This window comes from Agelaius phoeniceus, chromosome 28 (genome assembly GCF_051311805.1).
Source record: "Agelaius phoeniceus isolate bAgePho1 chromosome 28, bAgePho1.hap1, whole genome shotgun sequence".
Lineage (NCBI taxonomy): Eukaryota > Metazoa > Chordata > Aves > Passeriformes > Icteridae > Agelaius > Agelaius phoeniceus.
Genome location: NC_135292.1, coordinates 3927769 through 3948916, shown reverse-complemented (window position 1 = coordinate 3948916; position 21148 = coordinate 3927769). Strand labels below are relative to the sequence as shown.

Below are 21148 nucleotides of genomic sequence, written 5' to 3'. Positions count from 1 at the left end.
CTGGGAACAGCTGGGATCATGCTGGGAGCAACTGGGACGATGCTGGGGGAAACTGAATCTACCCTGGAGGCAACTGGGCACGACTGGGACCCTGCTGGGAGGGACTGGGACTATTCTTGGGGCAACTGGGATCATCATGGGAGGAACTGGGAACATCTGGAATTATGCTGGGAGCAACTGGGATCACACTGGGATCCCAGTGAGAGCAGCTGAGTCCATGCTGGGTTACACTGGGATCTCATTGAGAGCAACTGGAATCACACTGGGATTGACTGGGAGTGGCTGGTTTTGTGGATTTGGGGGGTTTGGATTTTGAGAGATTTTCTTGGCATTTTGAGGGGGAGTTTTCTGGGGGTGGTTGGGAGTTTATTTAAATTTCTTGTGGCTTTTTTTGAATTTTGGGGATTTTACTGGGATGTTGTTGGGATTTTTTGGGATTCTCAGAAATTCCTGGTGTTTTAATGAGATTTTTAGGAGATTTTGGGGCATTTTTTTGGAATTGTGGTGGCATTCAGAGGGATTCATTGGGGATTTGGGGTTTTTGGGGATTCTTGGTGGGATTTGTGGGGTTTTGTGGGGTTTTTTGGGTGTTGCCAGGATTTCCTTGGATCTTGGGGAAGATTTTCTGGGGCTTTTAATGGTTTTGGGGACATTTTGGGGGGATTTGCGGAGTTTAATCTGGATTTTTGGGGTTTTTGGCATTCCAAAGGATTTTGTGGGTTTATATGGGGATTCTGGGGTGTTCTAATGGGATTTTGAGAGATTTAATTGGGATTTAGTGGGTTTTATTGGGACTTTCGGGGCTTTTAAGGAGATTTTGGTGCCTCTCAGCCCTTCCCCACACCCAGGGAATGCCCCAAAGCCCCCCTAAAATTCCACTAAAACCCCACAAATCCCCAAAAATTACAAGATAACCCTCAAAAACCCCAGGGAATCTTCAAACATCCCAGTGGAACTCACCAAAATTTTAAAAAACTCACTAAATTTTCAATAAATCTCCCCCCAAAAGCCCCCACAACCCCAACAAAACACCAAAAATCCAAAATCCCCCAAATCAACAAAACCCCCCAAAATCACATAACCATCCCAAAACCAAATAATTCTTCCCAAAAACCGCAATAATCCCTCCTAAACTCCCAACAAAATCCCAAAAAAGCCCAAAAAAGCCACCCCCAAATCCCCAAAACCCCTCTCAGAACCCCAAAATCCCCACAAACCCCCCCAGACTCAGTGGGGCCGTCCTGGATCAGGGGGCACCGGCCGGTGGAAAGGAGCCACTTCAGGGGGCCCTGGGAGCTTTTTGGGGAGGGGGCACCATGGGAGACCCCCCCAAAAACGGGGGGGGGGGAACCCCTGCAGTGCCCCCTCCCCCCGAAACCCCCAGACCCCGGTTCAGGGTGGGCCTGGGACCCCCCGGGACCCCCAAATCTCCCCCAGGACCCCTCCAGGAACCCCAAACTCCCCAGAGTCCCCCAGTGTTGGCCCAGAACCTCTCTGGACCCCCAAACCCTCTCCAGGACCCCAAAAACCTCCCCAGGACCCTCAACCCCCCCCAGTTCTCCCCAAAATTCACCCCAGACCCACCTGAGACGCCCCCAAATCCATCAGACTGCCCCAAATCCCCCTCGGACCCCTCAATTCCCCCAAACCTCATGAAATCGCCTCAGACTCCTCGAAGTTCCCCAGACCCACCTCAGAACCGCCCAGATCCACTCACAACCGCCCAGTTCCTCTCGCAATCCCCCAAAATCCCCCCAGACTCTCCCAATTCCTCTCAGTTCCCCCTAAACCCACCTGAGAACGCTCCAGACGCTCTCAAGCTCCCCCCAAAGCTCCCTAAAGCCCCCTCAGACCCACCAAAGCCCCCTCAGACCCCCTCATTCCCCCCAAACCCACCGCACACCCTCGTGTTTCCCGTCGATGCCCCCAAAAATCCCCAATTTCCCCTCAGACCCGCCCCAAACGCCCCCAGTTTGCCCCCGGCCCCACCTCAGCTCCGCTCTCCCTCACAATCTCGCGCCTCCACCGCGTGTGCGGGCTCCCAGCAATGGCGGCGCGCCCCGCCCCGAACCAACCAATCAGTGCGCTGCACATCCCTGAACTAACCAATCACGGCGCGGATCCCCCAGCAAGGCCCGCCTCCCCCTCGCCGTCCCAGCCAATCAGAGGCGACCGGAAGCGGCGCCCCCTTCCCCGCCGCCGCCGGGACCCCCCGGGCTCGGGACAGGAGCGGGAGGGGCCTGAGAGGGGATCGGGGGGGGCGGGGGAGGGTCCGGGGGGGCTTTGGGGAGGGGTCCGGGGGTTTGGGGGGGTCTGGGGAGGGGTCCTGGGGCACTATGGGGGGACCTGGGGGTGCGGATGGGTCCTAAGAGGGGTCTCGGGAGGGGGAGGGGGTCGTGGGAGGGTCTGGGGGGGTTTTGAGGAGGGGTCGTAGGAAGGTCTTGGGAGGGTCTGGGGGTGTTGGGATGGTCCTGGGGGAATTTGGGGAGGGCTCTGGGGGGTCCTGAGGGTGTCCTGGAGGGTTTTGGAGGATCTGGGGAGGGGCTTTGGGGGGTCTGGAAGGGTTTTGGGAGAGGGTCTGGTGGGGGGGGGGATTTGGGGAGTTTTGGGGAGAGGTCCCGGCGCGATCTGGGGAGGGGCTGGGGGAGCCTGAGTTGGGTTTGGGGAGGGGTCTGGAGGGTCCTGGGTGGGGTCTTGGGAAGGGTCTGGGGGGGTCTCAGGGGACATCCTGGGCTGGGCCCCATTGGGGTCTGGGGGCTCTCAGGGGGGTCCTGGGCCAACCTTGGGGGGCTCTGGGGGGCCTGGGGGAGATTTGGGGGTCCCGGGGGGTCCCAGGCCCACCCTGAACCGGGGTCTGGGGGTTTCGGGGGGAGGGGGCACTGCAGGGGTTCCCCCCCCCCGGTTTTTGGGGGGTCTCCCATGGTGCCCCCTCCCCAAAAAGCTCCCAGGGCCCCCTGAAGTGGCTCCTTTCCACCGGCCGGTGCCCCCTGATCCAGGACGGCCCCACTGAGTCTGGGGGGGTTTGTGGGGACTTTGGGGTTCTGAGAGGGGTTTTGGGGATTTGGGGGTGGCTTTTTTGGGCTTTTTTGGGATTTTGTTGGGAGTTTAGGAGGGATTATTGGGGGTTTGGGGGAGAATTGTTGGGGTTTGAGATGGTTATGTGATTTTGGGGGGTTTTGTTGATTTGGGGTGTTTTGGATTTTTGGTGTTTTGTTGGGGTTGTGTTGGTTTTTTTTGGGAAGGATTTATTGAAAAATTGGGGAGCTTTTTAAATTTTGCTGAGTTCCACTGGGATGTTTGGTGATTCCCTGGGGTTTTTGAGGGTTTTCTTGTAATTTTTGGGGATTTTGTGGGGTTTTAGTGGAATTTTAGGGGGGCTTTGGGGCATTCCCTGGGTGTGGGGAAGGGCTGAGAGGCACCAAAATCTCCTTAAAAGCCCCGAAAGTCCCAATAAAACCCACAAAATCCCAATTAAATCTCTCAAAATCCCATTAGAACACCCTAGAATCCCAATAAAAGCCCACAAAATCCTTTGGAATCCCAAAAACCCCAAAAATCCTGATTAAACTCCGCAAATCCCCACAAAATGTCCCCAAAACCATTAAAAGCCCCACAAAATCTCCTGCAAGATCCAAGGAAATCCTGGCAACACCCAAAAAACCCCACAAAACCCCACAAATCCCACCAAGAATCCCCAAAAACCCCAAATCCCCAATGAATCCCTCTGAATGCCACCACAATTCCAAAAAAATGCCCCAAAATCTCCTAAAAATCTCATTAAAACCCCAGGAATTTCTGAGAATCCCAAAAAATCCCAACAACATCCCAGTAAAATCCCCAAAATTCAAAAAAAGCCACAAGAAATTTCAATAAACCCCCAAACTCCCCCAGAAAACTCTCCCTCAAAATGCCAAGAAAATCCCCCAAAATCCAAACCCCCCAAATCCACAAAACCAGCCACTCCCAGTCAATCCCAGTGTGATTCCAGTTGCTCTCAATGAGATCCCAGTGTAACCCAGCATGGACTCAACTGCTCTCACTGGGATCCCAGTGTGATCCCAGTTGCTCCCAGCATAATTCCAGATGTTCCCAGTTCCTCCCATGATGATCCCAGTTGCCCCAAGAATAGTCCCAGTCCCTCCCAGCAGGGTCCCAGTCGTGCCCAGTTGCCTCCAGGGCAGATTCAGTTTCCCCCAGCATCGTCCCAGTTGCTCCCAGCATGATCCCAGCTGTTCCCAGTGTGGTTCCAGTGCCCCCAGGATGGTTAGAGACACTCCCAGTATGTTTCAGTTACCTCAGAATGATCCCAGTCTTTCCCAGTTCCTCCCAGTTTCCTCTGGCATCATCCCAGTTTCCATCTGTTGCTCAAAGGGTGGCTCCAGTTGCCCCAGTTGTAGTCTCAGTCCTCTCAGCATGGTTCCAGAACCTTCCAGCCGATCCCAGTTGCTCCCAGTGGGTCACATTTTCCTCCCAACATGGGCCCAGTAGCTCCCAGTAAGCCCCAGTCAGGTTCCATTCACACCCAGTATAATCCCAGTATGAGTGTAGCCACTCCCAGTATGATCCCAGTCCCTTGCAGTCTAATCCCAGTTGCTCCCAGTCACTCCCAGTCTGATGCCAGTGCCCCCAGTGTGATCCCAGTTGCTCCCAGCATGGGCCCAGCTGTTCCCAGTGTGCTTCCATCACTCCCCTATGGTTACAGACGCTCCCAGGATGGTCCCAGTTGAACCCAGTTGCCCCTGCTCTAGTCCCAGTCCCTCCCCATATGATCCCAGTCCCTCCCAGCATGGTCCCACTCACTCCCAGTTGCCCCCAGTGTGGTCCCAGTTGTCCCCAGCATGGTCCCAGTTGTTCCCAGTGTGGTTCCAGTGCCCCCAGTATGATCCCCCAGTCATGCCCAGTATATCCCAGTTGCCCCCAGCATGCATCCAGTGCTTCCCAGTTCCTCCAGTTTGCTTACAGCATCATCCCAGTTTCCCTCAGCTGCTCCCAGTAGCCCAAAGTGTGATCCCAGTCGCTCCCTTTCAACCCCAATATGATCCCAGTAAGCTCCAGTTTGATCCCAGTCACATGCCAGCCCTCCCAGTGGGGTCCCAGTATAATCCCAGTTGCTTCCAATCTCTCCCAGTATGGTCCCAGCTGCCTCCAGTGTGGTTCCAGTTGCTCCCTAGACCAGCCCAGTCAGTGCCAGTATGATGCCATTTGCTGCCAGCGTGCTCCCAGTCAGGCCCAGTATGGGGGATGATGTGCAGGGTGTGCTCCCAGTCCCTCTCAGATCCTCCCAGTATTAGTCCAGTCCCTCCCAGTATGATCCAGAGATGAGCCCAGTGTGCTCCCAGTCCCTGCCAGTATGAACCAGTTGTGCTCCACATGGTTCCAGTTGCTCTCTTTCACTCTCACTTTTGTTCCAGTCACTCCCAGTATCCCCCAGTGTAGCCCAGTCCCCTCCAGCATCTTTCCAGTTCCTTCCACTATGATCCCATTTGCTCCCAAGCACTCCCAGTCAGCCTCAGTGTAGTGGCACTCACTGCCAGAATGATCCCAGTCAGCTCCAGCATGATCCCAGTTCATCCCAGTATAAGCCCAGCAGTTTCCAGTCACCCCCAGCGTGCAGCCAGTCACTCCCAGTTGCTCCTGGCATGATCCCAGTTGTTCACAGCTGTTCCCAGTCACCCTCAGCATAATCCCAGTCACTCCCAGTATATCCCAATTGCCCATAAGATGGTGTTAACTGCCCCCCCCCGAAGGCTCCTACTCGCTCCCAGCATGATCCCAGCATGATCCCAGTATCCATCAGTGTGATCACAATCTGCCCTGGTATGGCAGTATGATCCCAGTACGATGTCAGTACAAAGCCAGTACAGTCCCAGTCACTCCCAGTACGATCCCAGTACGATGTCAGTACAAAGCCAGTACAGCCCCAGTCGCTCCCAGTACGATCCCAGTGCAGCCCAGTCCCTGGCAGTGCTGCCACTGCTGGGATCCCCCAGGCCTGTGTGCGTTCCCCCCTGGCGGATGTGCCGAGAGGAGCCCCAAGGGCTGGCAGGGGCCAGGCAGGGTCCCCAGCAAGGCCCAGTTTGGATGTGCAGCCCCCAGTTTGCCCAGTTTGCCTCTCCTTTGGCCCGGGCCGGGTTCCCCCCGCCCGCAGCGGCTGGGAGCAGCCGAGAGCCCCGCGCTGCCCACGCCGACCTGGCCCGGCTCCATGGCCGCTGCTGCCGCGGGCTGCGAGGGCTGCGGGAACGGGGCACCGAGGGTGTGGCTGCTGCTGGGGGAGGAGGAGGAGGGAGGGAAGGGCAGGGATGGAGGGGGAGGAGGAGGCGGGTAAGGGGGGAGGAGCAGGGGCAGGGATGAAGGCGGAGAGAGAGCAGCGATGGAAGGAGGAGAAGGAGGTGGGGTTAGGGAGGAGGAGGAGAAGGAGAAGGAGAAGGGATGGAAGAGGAGAAGGAGGTGGGGATAACAGAGAGGAGCGGGAGGGGGGATGGAAGAGGAGGAGGGGGAGAGAGAGAGCAGTGAAGGAGGCGGGGTTAGGGGGGAGGAGGAGAGGGAGGTGGAGATAAGACAGAGGAGGAGCAGGAGGAAGAGGAAGAGGAGGGACAAGGGCGGATCAAGGCTGAGCTGCCGGAGCCACGCGGTCTCGAGCCCTGCCTGAATTCGTAGCCCCCACCTGTGGGATCATCGCCCCCCCCCCCATGGCACAGGTGAGCGGGGAGGGGGAGCCCGGCCCGGATATCCCGGGGGGTCCCTGGGTTGGGTTTTTGGGGGGATGTTTGGAGAATGAAGAAGTCCAAGGCTGAGCGGAAAAGGCCCCTCGGGGGGACATCGGGGGGTGGCGGTGGCGGCTGCCGGCAGAGGCAGACTGGAGGAGCAGAGCCCTGTGTGCCCCAGGAGGCCAAAGTGGGGAGGCCAGAGAGGGGGGAGCGCCGCCATTGGCGGGAGCCTCAAGAGCCTGGAGAGGGGCAGGGGGGACTCCTTGGAGCCGCTGCAGCCCAGAGCAGAGAATGAGGGGAGAAGGGAGCCCGGGAGCCCAAACAGCCCCGGCATCCCGAAATGGGGAGAGCCAAGAGGGGGGAGCTTTTGGCATTGCTGGCACTGCCAGCAGCCTGGGCAGGGCGGGCACCCAGGAGAAGGGGGACCCCCAATCCAAGCGTGACCCCAGCAGCTGGGACAGGGTAGAACCCCTGAACACCAAAGGGGAGGGACCAGGGACGGGGAACTCCTGGGAGGCTTTTTCAGGGCTGAATCTTGGTGTTTGGGAGGGTTTACTGGAGCCCAGATGGCCGGTGACTTGTAGAGATGGACTTGGGCAGAGGGACGTTGAAACTCAATGTGCTCATCCCTTGTTTTCTCCAAACCAGGATTTCCCATTGCCAACCCCTGGGAGGCTGCGAGGAAGAGGAAGATGCTCCAGGGCACTGAAGCAGGTGAGGAGGAAGTCAGTGTCTCTGGAATGCTTAAATTTAGAGGGTTTTGGGAAAGCTTCAAAAGACAAGCCTCAGAGACAGTAGAACTGTGATTATAGCTTTGCAGCAGCCATAAGATTGGTCAGCAGAAATTATATAAGAAGTAGAAAGTAAGGAGCAATAGAACAACGGTCTGTGCATTAACACTTATCTATACTAACTCCCTAACCTGCAGAAAAGTATATATAGCAAGATATCAGGAAGTTCCAAGCTTAATAATGGAGCTCTGTTCATCGTGTTGTAAGGCTTACAAATAGGTATTGTGTTTGAAGTAATGGAGCATGGTTTTAACCAATAGTGCTTGGATGGAACCACTGTCAATATGCTTTTGCTTTGTGTGATTGGTGAAAAACCTTTTAAAGTAAGTTTTAACATTAAGGTTTTTTTCTGCTACCTGGGATGTGAGCTGCTGGCATCTTCCCATTGTCATAACCAAGAAATGAGACTGATGCTGAAAAATAAAACAGCTCAAGACGTGTTCCTAGCAGTCCAGTCCTGTTTGTGATGTGTGCACAGCCGCGAGCTGGCGATGAATGCCCCTTTCCCCTCTGTGCTGCTCCATCTCCCAGCCCAGCACGGCCCCCAGCTGCAGCACAGCCCTGGGGGGATCTCGTTGCCCTTGCCTGTGGCACGGAGGCAAATCCCATGCTGTCCTTGTCCTTCCTCGCCCAGAGCAGGAGCTGAGCATGGAGAGCAGGGAGGACAAATGCCCGCGGCAGAACCTGGTGGCAGAGGCCGTTTTGAGCGGCTCCACGGCGCAGGAAGCCAACGGGGAGGAAAAGGCCCGGAGATGCCGCACGAGGAGGGGCTGCAAACGCAGATGGCGGGGATGTGAGGGGGAAAGAGGCAGCCTGGGCCGGGAAGGCGGCCGGAGATGGAGCCAGAGCTCAGAGCTGGTGCTCCATGAGCAGCTCCATGATGGGGAGAAGCCCCACACATGCGTGGAGTGTGGGAAGAGCTTCAGGTGGAACTGCCACCTGATCGTGCACCAGAGGATCCACACTGGGGAACGGCCCTACGAGTGTGAGGAGTGTGGGAAGAGCTTCAGCCGGATCTCCAGCCTGATCGTGCACCAGAGGTCCCACACTGGGGAGAGGCCCTATGAGTGTTCCAAGTGTGCGAAGAGGTTTCAGACCAGCTCCCATCTCCTCCGGCACTATCAGAGTCACACAGAGGAGAGGCCCTTCCAATGCCCCGACTGTGGGAAGGGATTCAAGTACAACTCCACCCTCGTCAGGCACCGGCGCATTCACACTGGGGAGAGGCCCTATGAGTGTGATAAATGCAGGAAGAGGTTTCAGACCAGCCCTGATCTTGTCCTGCACTATCGGATTCACACAGATGAGAGGCCCTTCCACTGCCCAGACTGCGGGAAGGGATTCAAATACAACTGCACCCTTGTCAGGCACCGGCGCATCCACACAGGGGAGAGGCCCTACGAGTGTCCCCAGTGTGGGAAGAGCTTCTCCAGCAGCTCTCACTTGACCCAACACCAACGGAGGCACCGGTAAGGGAAGCCCTGCGAGTGCCCCGAGTGCGGGAAGAGCTTCGTGCGCTGCTGCAGCTCCATCCCCCACTGGAGGAGGCACTTTGGGCACAGCCCTGGTCACTCACATTCCCTGTGATCCATGTTGGGAACACACCTGGCTGCTTCTCCTTTGTTTGGCTTTAATTTTTGCTCTTCTCAATATCTTTGCACTCCAAAAACCAAGAGGGATTGATCTGTCACCTCAAAACCACTCAAATCCCACTGAAAACAGCTACATTTTAAGCCATAAATGCTCAATCCCACTTCAAATTGCTTGTTCCTTCCTCAAAAAAACTCCATCCCAGGATAAACTTGCTCAGTTCCACACCCATCAGGGTGAGATGGGGTTAGAAGGAGATTGGGAGAAGTGGGATCCCAATGTGGAGCAGTGGGATGGGGATTGTGTGGGGCTGGCATTGTGGGATGTATTTGATAGCAAATAAAACTTTCAAGCAGTCCTGATTTCTGTCCCGTTCATTTTCAGTCAGTTCTGTTTGCAGAGTGCCACCTTGTCAGCTGATTAAATTCCTATAAAAGTCCTATTTTTAAATCATCTAACCCAAACAATCCAAAAACCAATATCCAAGTAAAGCCACTCACCTGTAATTAAATTTTTAAAAATTATTTTAATTGTTTTTGAGTATCTAAGGGTGATAAAGTTTAATTGTTTGGTTAAAATGTCTGAGAAATTATACTGCTGTTTGGTTTTGCGTTTAGTATATTTGTAATATGAATTGTTTCACTACGGTGTGTTAGATTGTATGCTAGCTTTTTTAGATGTTTTTTATCTAAAGTATATTAGTCATCGAGTTAAAACTTTCAAAAGGGATTTCTTGGTATATAACTTGTTTATTTATATGCATTGGTAATATTATAGCAACAATTGTTGTTTTTTTGGGTTGAACCATTGGAATATTGTAAGGAAGACTTGAGATTTTTATATTTCATTTTTATTATAATTTATTTAATTTTAATTATTATTTCTTTATTTATAATTCTAATTTTTTTGAGATGTGTCCTGGTTTAGGGCAAATTTGAGAGAAAACCTCCACGGGGGACCCTCCAGGAAGCAAAGCCACAGGGCCCTCCCCCCAACCGGTTCGGGAGGGATTGCTCAGAGAGAAGTGGAAAGAACCTGTTCATTTAACAGGCACAGCACCCCCAGCACACAAAATGAACAATACCCATGACACCGCTCTTTCCCGGCTCTGAAAAGGATGACAAATTCAGAAAGCCTCTCTTGGGGGTGGTCGCTCTGTTCTCAGTCCCTCCGGCGCTGGGGCAGCTGCTGCAGCCACAAGGTGCAAACACTCGGTGTTTCCCAGGTCCCAGTCCAGAGCAGGTTCAAGTAATTCTGAAAAAAGAAAAGGAAAAACAGTCCAGGGAAAAATTCAGACTGCTTAGCTAAACTAACTAATGAGCAGAAGCAAAAAGCGAGAGCAAAGCAGGAGCAAGAGCAAAGCAAAAAGCCCAGCAAAAAGCAAAAACAGCACCATGTACTGCCCCGTCTCTGTGTCCCACCAGCTGTGGAGGAGCAGGCTGATAAGAAACCAAAACAAAACTTTCACTCTTCAGAGCCAGTCTTGAAGGCACAGAACATAATATCCAGCATAAACAGAAGACACGAATGGGGATACAAGCATCGTAACGTCACCCTAGGACAATGTCCCAAAGGTCCATTTGCTGTAGATGGGATGACTTGCACGTCAGTGTTTTCCAAGGCAGCTTCTGCTGCTGCTGCCACACCGACTCCTGCGCTCCCGGCTGTGGCTGATTGAAGAATGTCCAGGTTGTGGGGGAGCATTTGTGTCACGGCGCGCCCCCTTTAGCGCTCGGTTCCGCGGGTCCCAGCGGCTCCGTCTCTCTCGTCTGTGGATTTGCATTCGCCGCTTCGGTGCCCGTGCTTGTCACATCTGCTGCACTTTCCCTTGGAACCAGTAGCTGCTGCTGTTTGTTACTTTTCTTTACGGCTCTAACTTTGCACCTGTGGCTGCCACACCGAAGGCAAACTCGGTCAGGGCCGTTTTCTCTGTGCTGCACAAGTGGTTCAAGGGCAGTTGCCATTGATAGGTGGCCTTGTCCTCTGGAGCTCCTACTCCCAAACAAGCTTCTGTCATGTCTGCCACATTAGCTGTTCTGGGCAAAGTTTGCAGGATCCTTTTGGAGGTGAGATTTGCATTTTCTACTGCTAATTGCATTCCTAGCACAGCTTTAACCTCTGGGCACATTCCTGGAGCCCAAACTACTGCATTTCTGAGGCGATCTAGGAAACTCATACAAGTCTCATTTGCCTCTTGTCCAATGGGGGTATAAGATGGAGGTGCTAGTCCCATATCTGGAAATGCATGAGAAGCCTCTCATGCAAGTTTCTGAGACTGTTGCAAAATAGCAGTATGCAAACGTGCTTTAGCTTGCGGGTCAGCAAAAGGGCCTCTCTTCAGCATCATTTCTGGGGGGCCAGGTTCCCTAGGGTCTCTTTCGAAGGGGTTTTGATTATTTTTACCATTTCAACACTTTCTGTGTGTCCCTGCAAGCAAGAAAGCACCACAGAGCCTCTCCCTCAAAGCCTTGAGGTAGTGCCAAGGCAGAACTTGTTCATGCTCTTTTCCCCTGGTGATTTTCTACTCCCGTCCAGACTCTGATAGCAAAGCCGTGCTGGTGACAAAAGATTGACCCTGGCATCCTGGGGCACTTTCTGGGTGGGTGTTTGAATCTGCTTTTCCAGGCCTCGGGCTGAGCAGGGTGAGGCCGAGGCCTGGGCCCCTCCAGGCGGCGCCGGGAGCCCCCGGGGCAGCGGTGAGGGGCGGCCCTGAGGGGCGGCACAGGGGGCATTTCCCCCGAGCGGGCGGGCGGGCGGGCGGCGGGGAAAGGCGCCCTGGGCACAAGGGCAGGCACAAGGGCCCCGGCTCTCTGCAGTGCGGGCGGCCCAGCGCCAATCGCTGCTCCCGGAGCCGCTGCCAGGGCCGGGTCTCCTCCCCGCCGCTGACCCTGCACCTGCAGCGCTGCCTCCGCCTCTGCCGGGCTCCCCGGCACGGACGGCAAGGACGTGGACACGCTGCAGCAGGGGCCCAGCAGGGACACCCAGATGGTGCCGGGGCTGCAGCTCCTCTCCTGCAAGGAAAGGCTGACACAGCTCGGCTTCTTCAGCCTGGGAAAGAGACCCAGCCTTGATCCAGCTGCGGCCTTCCAGTACCTGAGGGCAACACATAAGAAAGCTGGACAGGGACTTTGTATGGGGGCAGGCAAGGACAGGACAAGGGAGCATGGATCCAAATGGAGAGAGATTAGGTTTAGGTAAGGGATTCAGAAAAAAGGCTCTCCTGGAACAGGTTGCCCAGAGAAGGTGGGCATGTCCCGTCCCTGACAGTGTTCAAGGCCAGGCTGCATGGAGCTCTAGACAAGCCGGTCCAGTGCAAGGGGTCCCCAGCCACAGCAGGGGGTTGCAGCCATGGGATTTTCCAGATCCCTTCCAAGCCAAACCATGCCACGACTCCATGATTCTGGGATACTTCCCCTCCTCATCCTCTGGCAGAAAAAGAAACTTGGCCCCAAGTTCCACACTGCAGACCATGTCTTTTGACAGCCTGCAACTGTGTCAACAGAGACAGAGATGACATTACTGACACGATTTTCCTTTTCTATTTGAAAAGTAAATGCTCTGCTCCAGTCCACTCTGGCAAAATTGTCAGAAGAGGCAATTGTTCCCCATGAAAAGCTTGGTCTCATGCAAAGAAGAAAGAAGCCAGAAGCCAACAGTCTTCGTTATTGCTACGTTGTTTTCTTTGGTTACTTCTCTAATAGGAATGACTTTGGAGTGTGATTTGTTTGTTTCTCTCTTTCATTCCTGACGGCATCGCGGTCCCCCCGCAGCGCAAGGGCGCCCTTGTGCCCCTGGAGCTGGCGCTGCTGTGGAAGGTGTCACAGCCTGGCTTCCCTGGCGTCGTGAGGCTCCTGGACGTGTTCGAGGTGCCCGAGAGCTTCGCGCTGCTCATGGAGCGTCCGCAGCGCTGTCAGCACCTCTGGTACTTCCTGCACGAGCGGCGGTTCCTGACGGAGCCCGTGGGGCAGTGGCTGTTCCACCAGGTGCTGGAGGCCATGGGGCACTGCAGCAGCCGCGGCGTCCTGCACCCCCACATCAAGGCCGACAACGTCCTCGTCGACCTGGCCACAGGCGAGGCGAAGCTCATTGACTTCGGCTGCGGCACGATCCTCCAGGACACGTTCTACACCCGGATGTCAGGTGAGCCCAAAGCTGGGGCCCAGCCGGGCAGTGGAGTTCCCCCCTTGGCTGGCAGAGGGGGAAGAGGGAGGGAAGGAAGGAGGCAAGGAAGGAGGGGGAATCCTTCACCCAGCTGCAGCCAAGTTGCTTTTTGGCAGGGCAGGGCCTGGCTGTTGTGGAACGGGAGCTGGCTGGGAGGGAGGGAGCAGCATGGGCCTGATGAGCTGCGCCCGTGTCCCATGGGAACGCCGGAGTACAGCCCACCGGAGTGGATCCTCTTTGGCTGCTACCATGGCCAGCCAGCCACCATCTGGTCCCTGGGCATCCTGCTCTATGAGCTGCTCTGAGGGCACCTTCCTTTCCACACCAACGAGGACATCGTCCGGGGCCAGCTCTTCTTCCTGCCCCGGGTGTCTCAAGGTGGGGATGCGCCTTCAAGGCACGAGGGGAAGAACAAACGGGGTTGGGCGGGGCGGCTGGCACATAAGCGTCCTCCACTTGCAGCTGGTGAGGAGGTGGATCTCCTGGGCTTAGCTGGAGGAGGTGGCACCTGTGCCTCTGTGCTGGTGTCCTCTGCAAGAGAGGATCGATAGGAAGCTTTTGGCTGCAGCTCTGAGCACTCCTGGTGTGGCCTGGGCACTGTGGAATGTGGGAGAGCATGGACAGGAGCCTTGTCCCGCTGAGCTTTGTAGACGGCTGGCTGAGAAAGGTCACGTCAACATAATACCCCTGGTTAAGCAAGAAGGAGAGAAGTCTAGAAGTCAGCAGTCAGTGTCCATATAAGGCAAGGACATTATGCCCTTGATGCAACAACAGGATAGGGAAGAGGCTCTTTTGCCAAAAATATGAAGAATAGTTTCAACAGAATAACCACAAGAATGCAGAAGTAGGCGTAGTTGGCCGATAAGTAACTAACCAATAATGAGCACTCCTTTGCAATATGTATGAGCTTTATTAACACCAATATAAATATGTGTGACTATCAGTAAAGTTCGAGACTTGCTGATCAGTCATATTGCATGCCACATTTCTCCCACCGATCCAACACAAACCCAAACTCCAGCCCTGGGATACCCTATAAAAGCCCCACGGCCCTCCCTTTGCCCTGTCTTTCGGGGGTCAGAAATGGATTCTGGAGCTTTCTGAAACCCAGACCCGTCTCGTTTGTTCCCGGCACCGGCAGCTGCAGCCTCCCTGGACACCATGAACTCTGGAGAATGGGGGCAGCCAGTGGGGACAGGTCCTGGACTGCAAGATAAGTGTGTGTTCTGTTTGCCATCTGTCAGTGGTGGGGCAGTTATCTTCTGTTCATTGGGCAGTTTCTCTCTTCCACAACCAATCCTCCCTGTGGGGAGGTGTGTTCCATTAATAGGCCATTGATTATTAATTATCTTCTGGTAATGTGCCACTGAGTGTCACTGTATGGCTGATTAAATGACATCATCGCATTGGGAGATGCTCCGCCCAGGGGGAGGAGCCAAGCATTCCTACCTGGATAGAATCTGAGATTTGGAACACTGTAGGCAGCCTTTTCCTCCTGGATTCCCAGAGGAGCAGCTGTCTTTCTTCTCCACGGGATTCCCAGAGGATCAGCCTTTTCCTCCTGGATTCCCAGAGGAGCAGCTGTCTTTCTTCTCCACGGGATTCCTAGAGGATCAGCCTTTTCCAACTGGATTCCCAGAGGAAGGAAGATTCCCAGGCCCATCTACAGCAGCCCTGGACCTTCAGAGGAAAACTCCACCCTTCTCCAGGATCCCTGCCCCAACAGAACCACACCTGGCACTGCAGGAGGGCTGCAGCCACCACTGAATGGGACTGCTGCCAGCACCCTGACCCACAGGGCGTCAGGCCCTGTTCTGACTCTGTCAGTGGGGTTTTTTTCATTTGTACTACTGCATTTATATTTTTAATTTTTCCTAAAAAAGAACTGTTATTCCTATTCCCATATCTTTGCCTGAAAGCTCCTTAATTTCAAAATTATAACAATTCAGAGGGTGGGGTTTACATTTTCCATTCCAGGGGAGGCTCCTGCCTTCCTTAGAAGACACCTGGCTTTTCAAACCAAGACAATAACAAGGTTACTTTAACACCACAGATAGAAAATCCATTTTAATCTCTGCAAAAAGCCAATATTATGTGTCCATAACAATAAACCTCTTGCTGAGTGATGGTAGATGTCAAAGTAACTTTGTTATAAAGATACAGTTTTTATTTCTGTTGTTAATTAAGCTCAGTGAAATAGCTGCTTGTGTTAAACTGCCTGCTTGGATGGGATAACATACAATGCACCCAGGATGAGGACACCTGTACAGATCTGCCAACTATCAGCACTCCCTGTCTGAAGTGAGCTACACTTTGGGAACATCTCATGTTTCATGCATGCAGTGGGTGACAAGATGATTTAAAATGCTCATAAAATAAACAAGAAAGATTTAAAAATGCTAATAAAATAAACAAGAAAGGTCATTTTTATTCCTCAAAATAACAACAACAACAACAAGAAGTTCTGGTTTAATGAAAGGTGGAATCTGTTGCTCTTAAGGGCAAAGATTCATAGCTGGAATAAAGAGTGTTCAGCCCAGCTGTTTCTACTGTGAGGCCGTATTTCATCCCCCCTGAAAGTCCTTCATGTTTGCACAGAAAACTGTCCCTGCACAGCCCAATAAATTCCATCACTTCAGCTGGCCAAACAACCACTGTGGTCAAGTGGGGGCTGAGCAGCTTCCAGGATCCCAAGCAGCTTCAGAAGCTTCATTTTACACCTCCTCTTCTCCCAGTGAATACCCAGCACCACCGCAACTGTGGACCCATAGCTATGGATCACTGGCCTGGCCAGCACAGGGCTAATGTTTGCATCAGCCAGGAGGAGCTGCTCTGCCTGGCTGTCTGTCTCAGCCTCAGCCCTGAGACCCCAAATGCCTCCATTCTGGCCCAATCCTTCCTGGTGCTGAGCATAAGAACTTGTGCAGACAAGAGCAGGGGGGGAATCTCCCCAGCCGTTTATCAGCTCAGCAACAAGACCTTGGTACCAGGCTGTTATCTGTAGCAGAAAGCAGCAGCAGGAAGGAGACACCAGATCACCAGCCCCAGGCCATGGCCCTGGTGCTGTCCTTACCAGTGATCAGTGTCTGCAGCTCTCCAGGAGCTCAGGGAGCAGGGATGCTCCTCACCATCTCATCTTACCCATGCACCCAAAGCCACGGCCAGCTGTGTGCTCCTGCCCACCAGCACATGCCAAGGCACAGCGTGGGATTCTTGGGGAGGTGTCCTCTGCAGGGCCAGGAGTTGGACTTGGTGATCCTTGGGGGTCCTTTCCAGCCCAGGATATTTTGTGATTCTAAGGCTTTGGCCAGCCCAGGTTTCAGCCACCTCCCTGATCCAGGTGTGATTGACCCCAAACCAGATCTTGCCTCTGTCTACCCTCCAGTGCAAGGAACATGTTGCATCTACCCCAGCCCTGCTGCTTGTGTCTGATGGATCATGCTGACCTTTTCAACATATTTCTTGGAGTATTAAAATCATTATATGACAAAAACCAAACAAACAAACAAAACAAAACAAACCCAAAAAACAAACCAAAAAGCCAACAAACCAGCCCAAACGAAATCAATTTGGGTAATGATGGCCTTTTGTTCCAGTTTATCCTGCACCAAACTCCACAGATGCTAACTCTGAACATTTCCCAGACCTTCACAGCAGAGCTTGGAACTGTGTCTCTGATTTCTTGGTTGTTTCATGACACATGCATTTCTCCTATATAATCCCAGTGTTTTGCTTAGAAGCCATATTATAACTGGGAATCAATCTTCTTCATTTGAACATCTAGGACAGATTCACACATCATTTCACCATTAACTATGATGGACTCAGCCTTGCAGATCTGTCAGGTTTCAAGCCTGGCTGTGTTGTTTCAGTTCTTTGCTGCTGCCTGTGTTTTGTGAAAAAAAAAAAATTAAATAACCAGACTTTGGGACTTTCTGTTGTGGCTTGAAGAAGAACACAGGTTGTTTCATCGCTGTTGTGAGACGTGTTACCCGGCTCATTAATTCACAATAGTTCTTCTTTTCTCTGCCTTTTTCACGCTGATGTGATACATTTGTGAAGTCCAGGGTTGTACTGCAAGTGATTAATGCTGCAGTAAAGTCTGATAAACTGAGATTCCAACAAAAAAGTGTGAAAAATGTAACCTCTAAAGTTCTGAAAGCTCACATGTGACAAAACCCATAAATCACCCCAGAGGCAGTCATTATGGAGAGTTACTAACTAGATTATGCAGCTGCATTTGTCATCATTTCCCATTACGTAGAGAATAAACCTGTCAGGCTGATTTATGGCAGAGGGCTCCACAAGATGGGAACTGGCACCTGTACTGTTCTGTGGAAAACGATGAGAAATGCTGTGTCTGCTCAAGTGCTGAATGGAAAAGGAAGGAGGGGAGATAACTGTTCTTTGAAGGCACTGATTCAGGGACAAAGGCTTCAGAGAGGAGTCATGCTTACACCCATGGGATGGCAGGAAGAGTATCCACCAACCTGTCCCAACAGCAGCAGCAGCATCAGAATGCGTTCTCCACAGGTGGAGGGAAGAGAGGAGAGAGGAGGTCTTTTGAGGGGACCAAAGTCAGTCATGGAGAAATCCTAGAAGCCTGGAATGGTTCGGGTCACAAGGAATCTGAAAAACCATCTTGTTCTAACCCCTGATGTGGGCCATGACAAACTGAACAGCTGAATGCCTGGCTACTCAGGGGATGCTCAAGGTTTTGGATTCCATGCCTGTGCATCTACCGTGGAGTAGCTGGGTCTGCTGGGAGCAGATGGCATCCACCTGAGCCCAGAGCAGGCCAAAAGATGGGCAGATGTGGGACTGAGCAGGGCGAGGGACATCCCTGCACAGCAGCGCTCTGACAAGAGCAGCAGTGGCCTCCTCTCAGTGCCCTTCCCCGAGCAGCAGCCGCTGAACACCATGGTGGCTACACAGATGCTTTTGGCTCTGCAATCCCTTTGTGCTCAAAGGCCACGCTGGGCATTTCAGCTGGGCTGGAAGGTCTGGCTGGGCAGGGAACAGGCAAGAGGCACTGCTGGTGTGAGCTCCATGTGTTCACTGGGGACACAAGGAAGATTCTGTTCATCCAAAGAAAAACACAAGCAGCCAGTCCCTGCTAACACAGCAGTGCGACTCTGTCCAGAGCAGCTCAAATTCTCTGCCAGAACCACCCCCCTGCACCTTCTTGATCTGAAGGGGACTAGAAGTGCTTTCACTGCAGTTCTTTATTTCTGCTGTCTGATAATGGGAAGGTGTCAGAGAAGTCTTGGATGGACTGGATCAGGGAAGAGTCAAGCAAGAAAACCTGAGCAACCATCACCCAACGCCACTCACAGAAGAACAAGTCCCATTAGGAAAAGCACCTCAGGTGTTTTCATAGTTGATAACATGTATCCTACTCAACATTATTGATTATAATCTTTTCCCTTTCGAAACTTATCAGTGGGTACGTCTGCCTGCTTTGTGAAGGGAGCCCCTGGGGCCCATCCCCTCCCAGAGGGGCTGCACTTGCTGCCTGCCGGGGCTTTCATTGCTGGGCCCACTGGGAGCCCCTGAGCTGGGCTGGGCACCAAGGGCAGGGCTGGCCCGGCTGTGATGCCTCTGGCCCCTGTGACACCAGGGGCAGCGTGTCACAATGGGGGCAGCTGGAAAAGGCCCCCGCAGGTAACGCTGGCCCAGCACAGCCTGGGCAAGCGGTGAGTGCGCACGTGGCGGGGCTGGGCCGGGCCAGGGCCGGGCCACAAGCGCCGCACCCGGGCCTGCATTGTCCCCCTGCACCCAGGGCCAGCCCCTGGGGCCGGCGCCTTGGCCGGGGCACGGGGCTGCTGCTGCTGGCCCACTGGCACAGGCCCTGCTGCCTGCCAGCTGCCCGGGGCCCTCTGCTTCTGCCCTCACATCCCTGCGCCTCCGGGCCTCACTTCAGCCCCCACAAGCTCCCTTGGCAGCCCCAGTGAAAGCCTTGTCTCTCTCCTCCTGCAGACCATGGCGAACAGAGCAGTCCTGGCTGGGCTTGTGCTGCTCCTCTTCCTGTTCCCACTTTCCGTGGTGGACAGATTTCACGGGGATGTGCAGCCCCGTGCAGAGGAGATGAAAGCGGCCCCCCCAGAGCCAGCTGAGCCTGGCTGGGGACCCTGGCTCCTGGCTGCCTTGCGCTACCTGCACCAGCTCTGGCAAATTGCTCAGCCGCTGCTCCTGCCTTTGGGCTGGTGGCTCAGGCGCAGAAGGGCAGCCACGAGGCAGAGAGCAGCGGCCCAGAGAGCTGAGGAAAAGGCCAGAAGGAGGAAGGTGGAAAGCGAGCGGAGAAGGCGGCTCCTTAGGAAGAGATTCAAAGACATGGAGCAAATGCGCCGGGCCACGAAAGAAATAGAAAAGCAAATGGCCAGGCTGATTGGAATGAATAGGGATACAAACAGGATGCTGAAGGTAGGCAGGGCAGGCTCTTGGAGGAGCACAGGCAGTGGCTGTGTGAAGAAAAGCTTCCTGCTGGAGATGCTCTCTGGGCCGGCCAAGGCGAGCCGCACATCTTTGTGAGCAGCCGGCGCACAGAGCTGCGCTTGCTGCCCAGCACAGCCCTGCGCCGGGGCACAGGCTCCGGGCTCCTGACACACCCTGCCCCTCTGCCCTCTCTCTCCTCACGGGATCTGTAGTAACTGCATCTATTTTAACCCTTTCCCATACAGAGCCTTTGCATCTGCTCGGAGGAAAGCACCATCTGAAGGAATCGGGCCCCATGATGGGAGATTGATTCAAATTCTTAAATAGTTTTGAAATATTTAAAATGTTTTCTTTAAAAATAATTGTCTTTAGCAACATTTTCCAAACTTTCTATTACTATAATGTAGATTAATACTCTTGTAAGATAACATAAATATTTTAATATTAAGTAGTAATAAATAATGGCACTTTTCTTTAGATTATATAGAACTTATAATTCATCAAAATTACCAAGAATTATTGCAGTTAACCAAAACTGAAGTATACTTTATTTCTTTCTAAACCAGCAAATGTTGCTTAATCTTCATGGTCCAATAATTATTTTGTGTCTTGTTTAATATTCATATATACAGTACATAGACTGTTGCTACGAATGCCTATAATCACAATTGGTTAATTTAAATTACACTCTCTGCCCTCTTGTCTCGGGAGGGTGACTTCCCTCAGGCAGCTGCAGTCCCTGTCAAGATGCAATAAAGGCAATGCCTGAACAAACGCTGTGTCTGTGAGTGTCCATGCTGGACTCAGGTGTCAGCTGTGGGGAATTCCTGACACAGGGGCACCACAGCAGCCCTTGGCCATGCAGAGGCTCCTTTCCTCCCCTGCAGCAGCTGCTCCTTTGGTGCTGTGATCCAGCCTCTGCTCTGCGCGATGCCAAATGCAAGAAAACCAGGAGTGCCACCACTCAGACTGTCACTCGGGTCCCTGCAGAGCTCAGGAGCCACCATGGCTGTGTAGGTGTGGAACCTGCAGTGGGCCATGACAGCAGGGACAGCAGGGACAGCAGGGACAGCAGGGACAGGGGGACACAGCACAGCAATCACAGCCCGGCTGCCCTGGGACAGGCCCGGCAGGCAGATAGGACACGGGGCAGGCAGGAGTCCCCATCCTCTCTGTGCCCTCCTGAGCACAGGCACATAAGGGACAGGGGCAATGGGGACACAGCCGGCCCCTCTCCTCTGGGAATATCCCACCTGCCCAGGGGCCCTGACAGAACGCAGGGGCTGAGGCTCTGCAAGGGGAACCCAAGGGTGAGCAGGAGGACCTCCAAGTTACATCTGCCCACATTCTGCATGCAAACTGCTGCGTGGAGGAGAAAACCAGAGGGGCCTTGCCACAGCAGATCCCATCTGAGGGAAGGTGTTCTCTATTCCTGCACACGGCTGCCCCATGCAACATGGAGCA

At 53.6% G+C, this 21148-nt stretch overlaps 2 protein-coding genes across 2 annotated transcripts in view; one reads left to right on the top strand and one right to left on the bottom strand.

Moving 5' to 3' along the window:
* The window catches only part of LOC143696054 (uncharacterized), a 569411-nt gene that overhangs the window by 266279 nt on the left and 281984 nt on the right, over window positions 1-21148 (top strand). Inside the window, exon 5 of the mRNA XM_077191260.1 lies at window positions 8455-8754. Coding sequence (XP_077047375.1) covers window positions 8455-8754 — 300 coding nt within the window. The remainder of the gene's footprint in view (window positions 1-8454; window positions 8755-21148) is intronic.
* LOC143696055 (uncharacterized) overlaps window positions 1-21148 on the bottom strand; it is a 224075-nt gene that overhangs the window by 3677 nt on the left and 199250 nt on the right. The window lies entirely within an intron of this gene.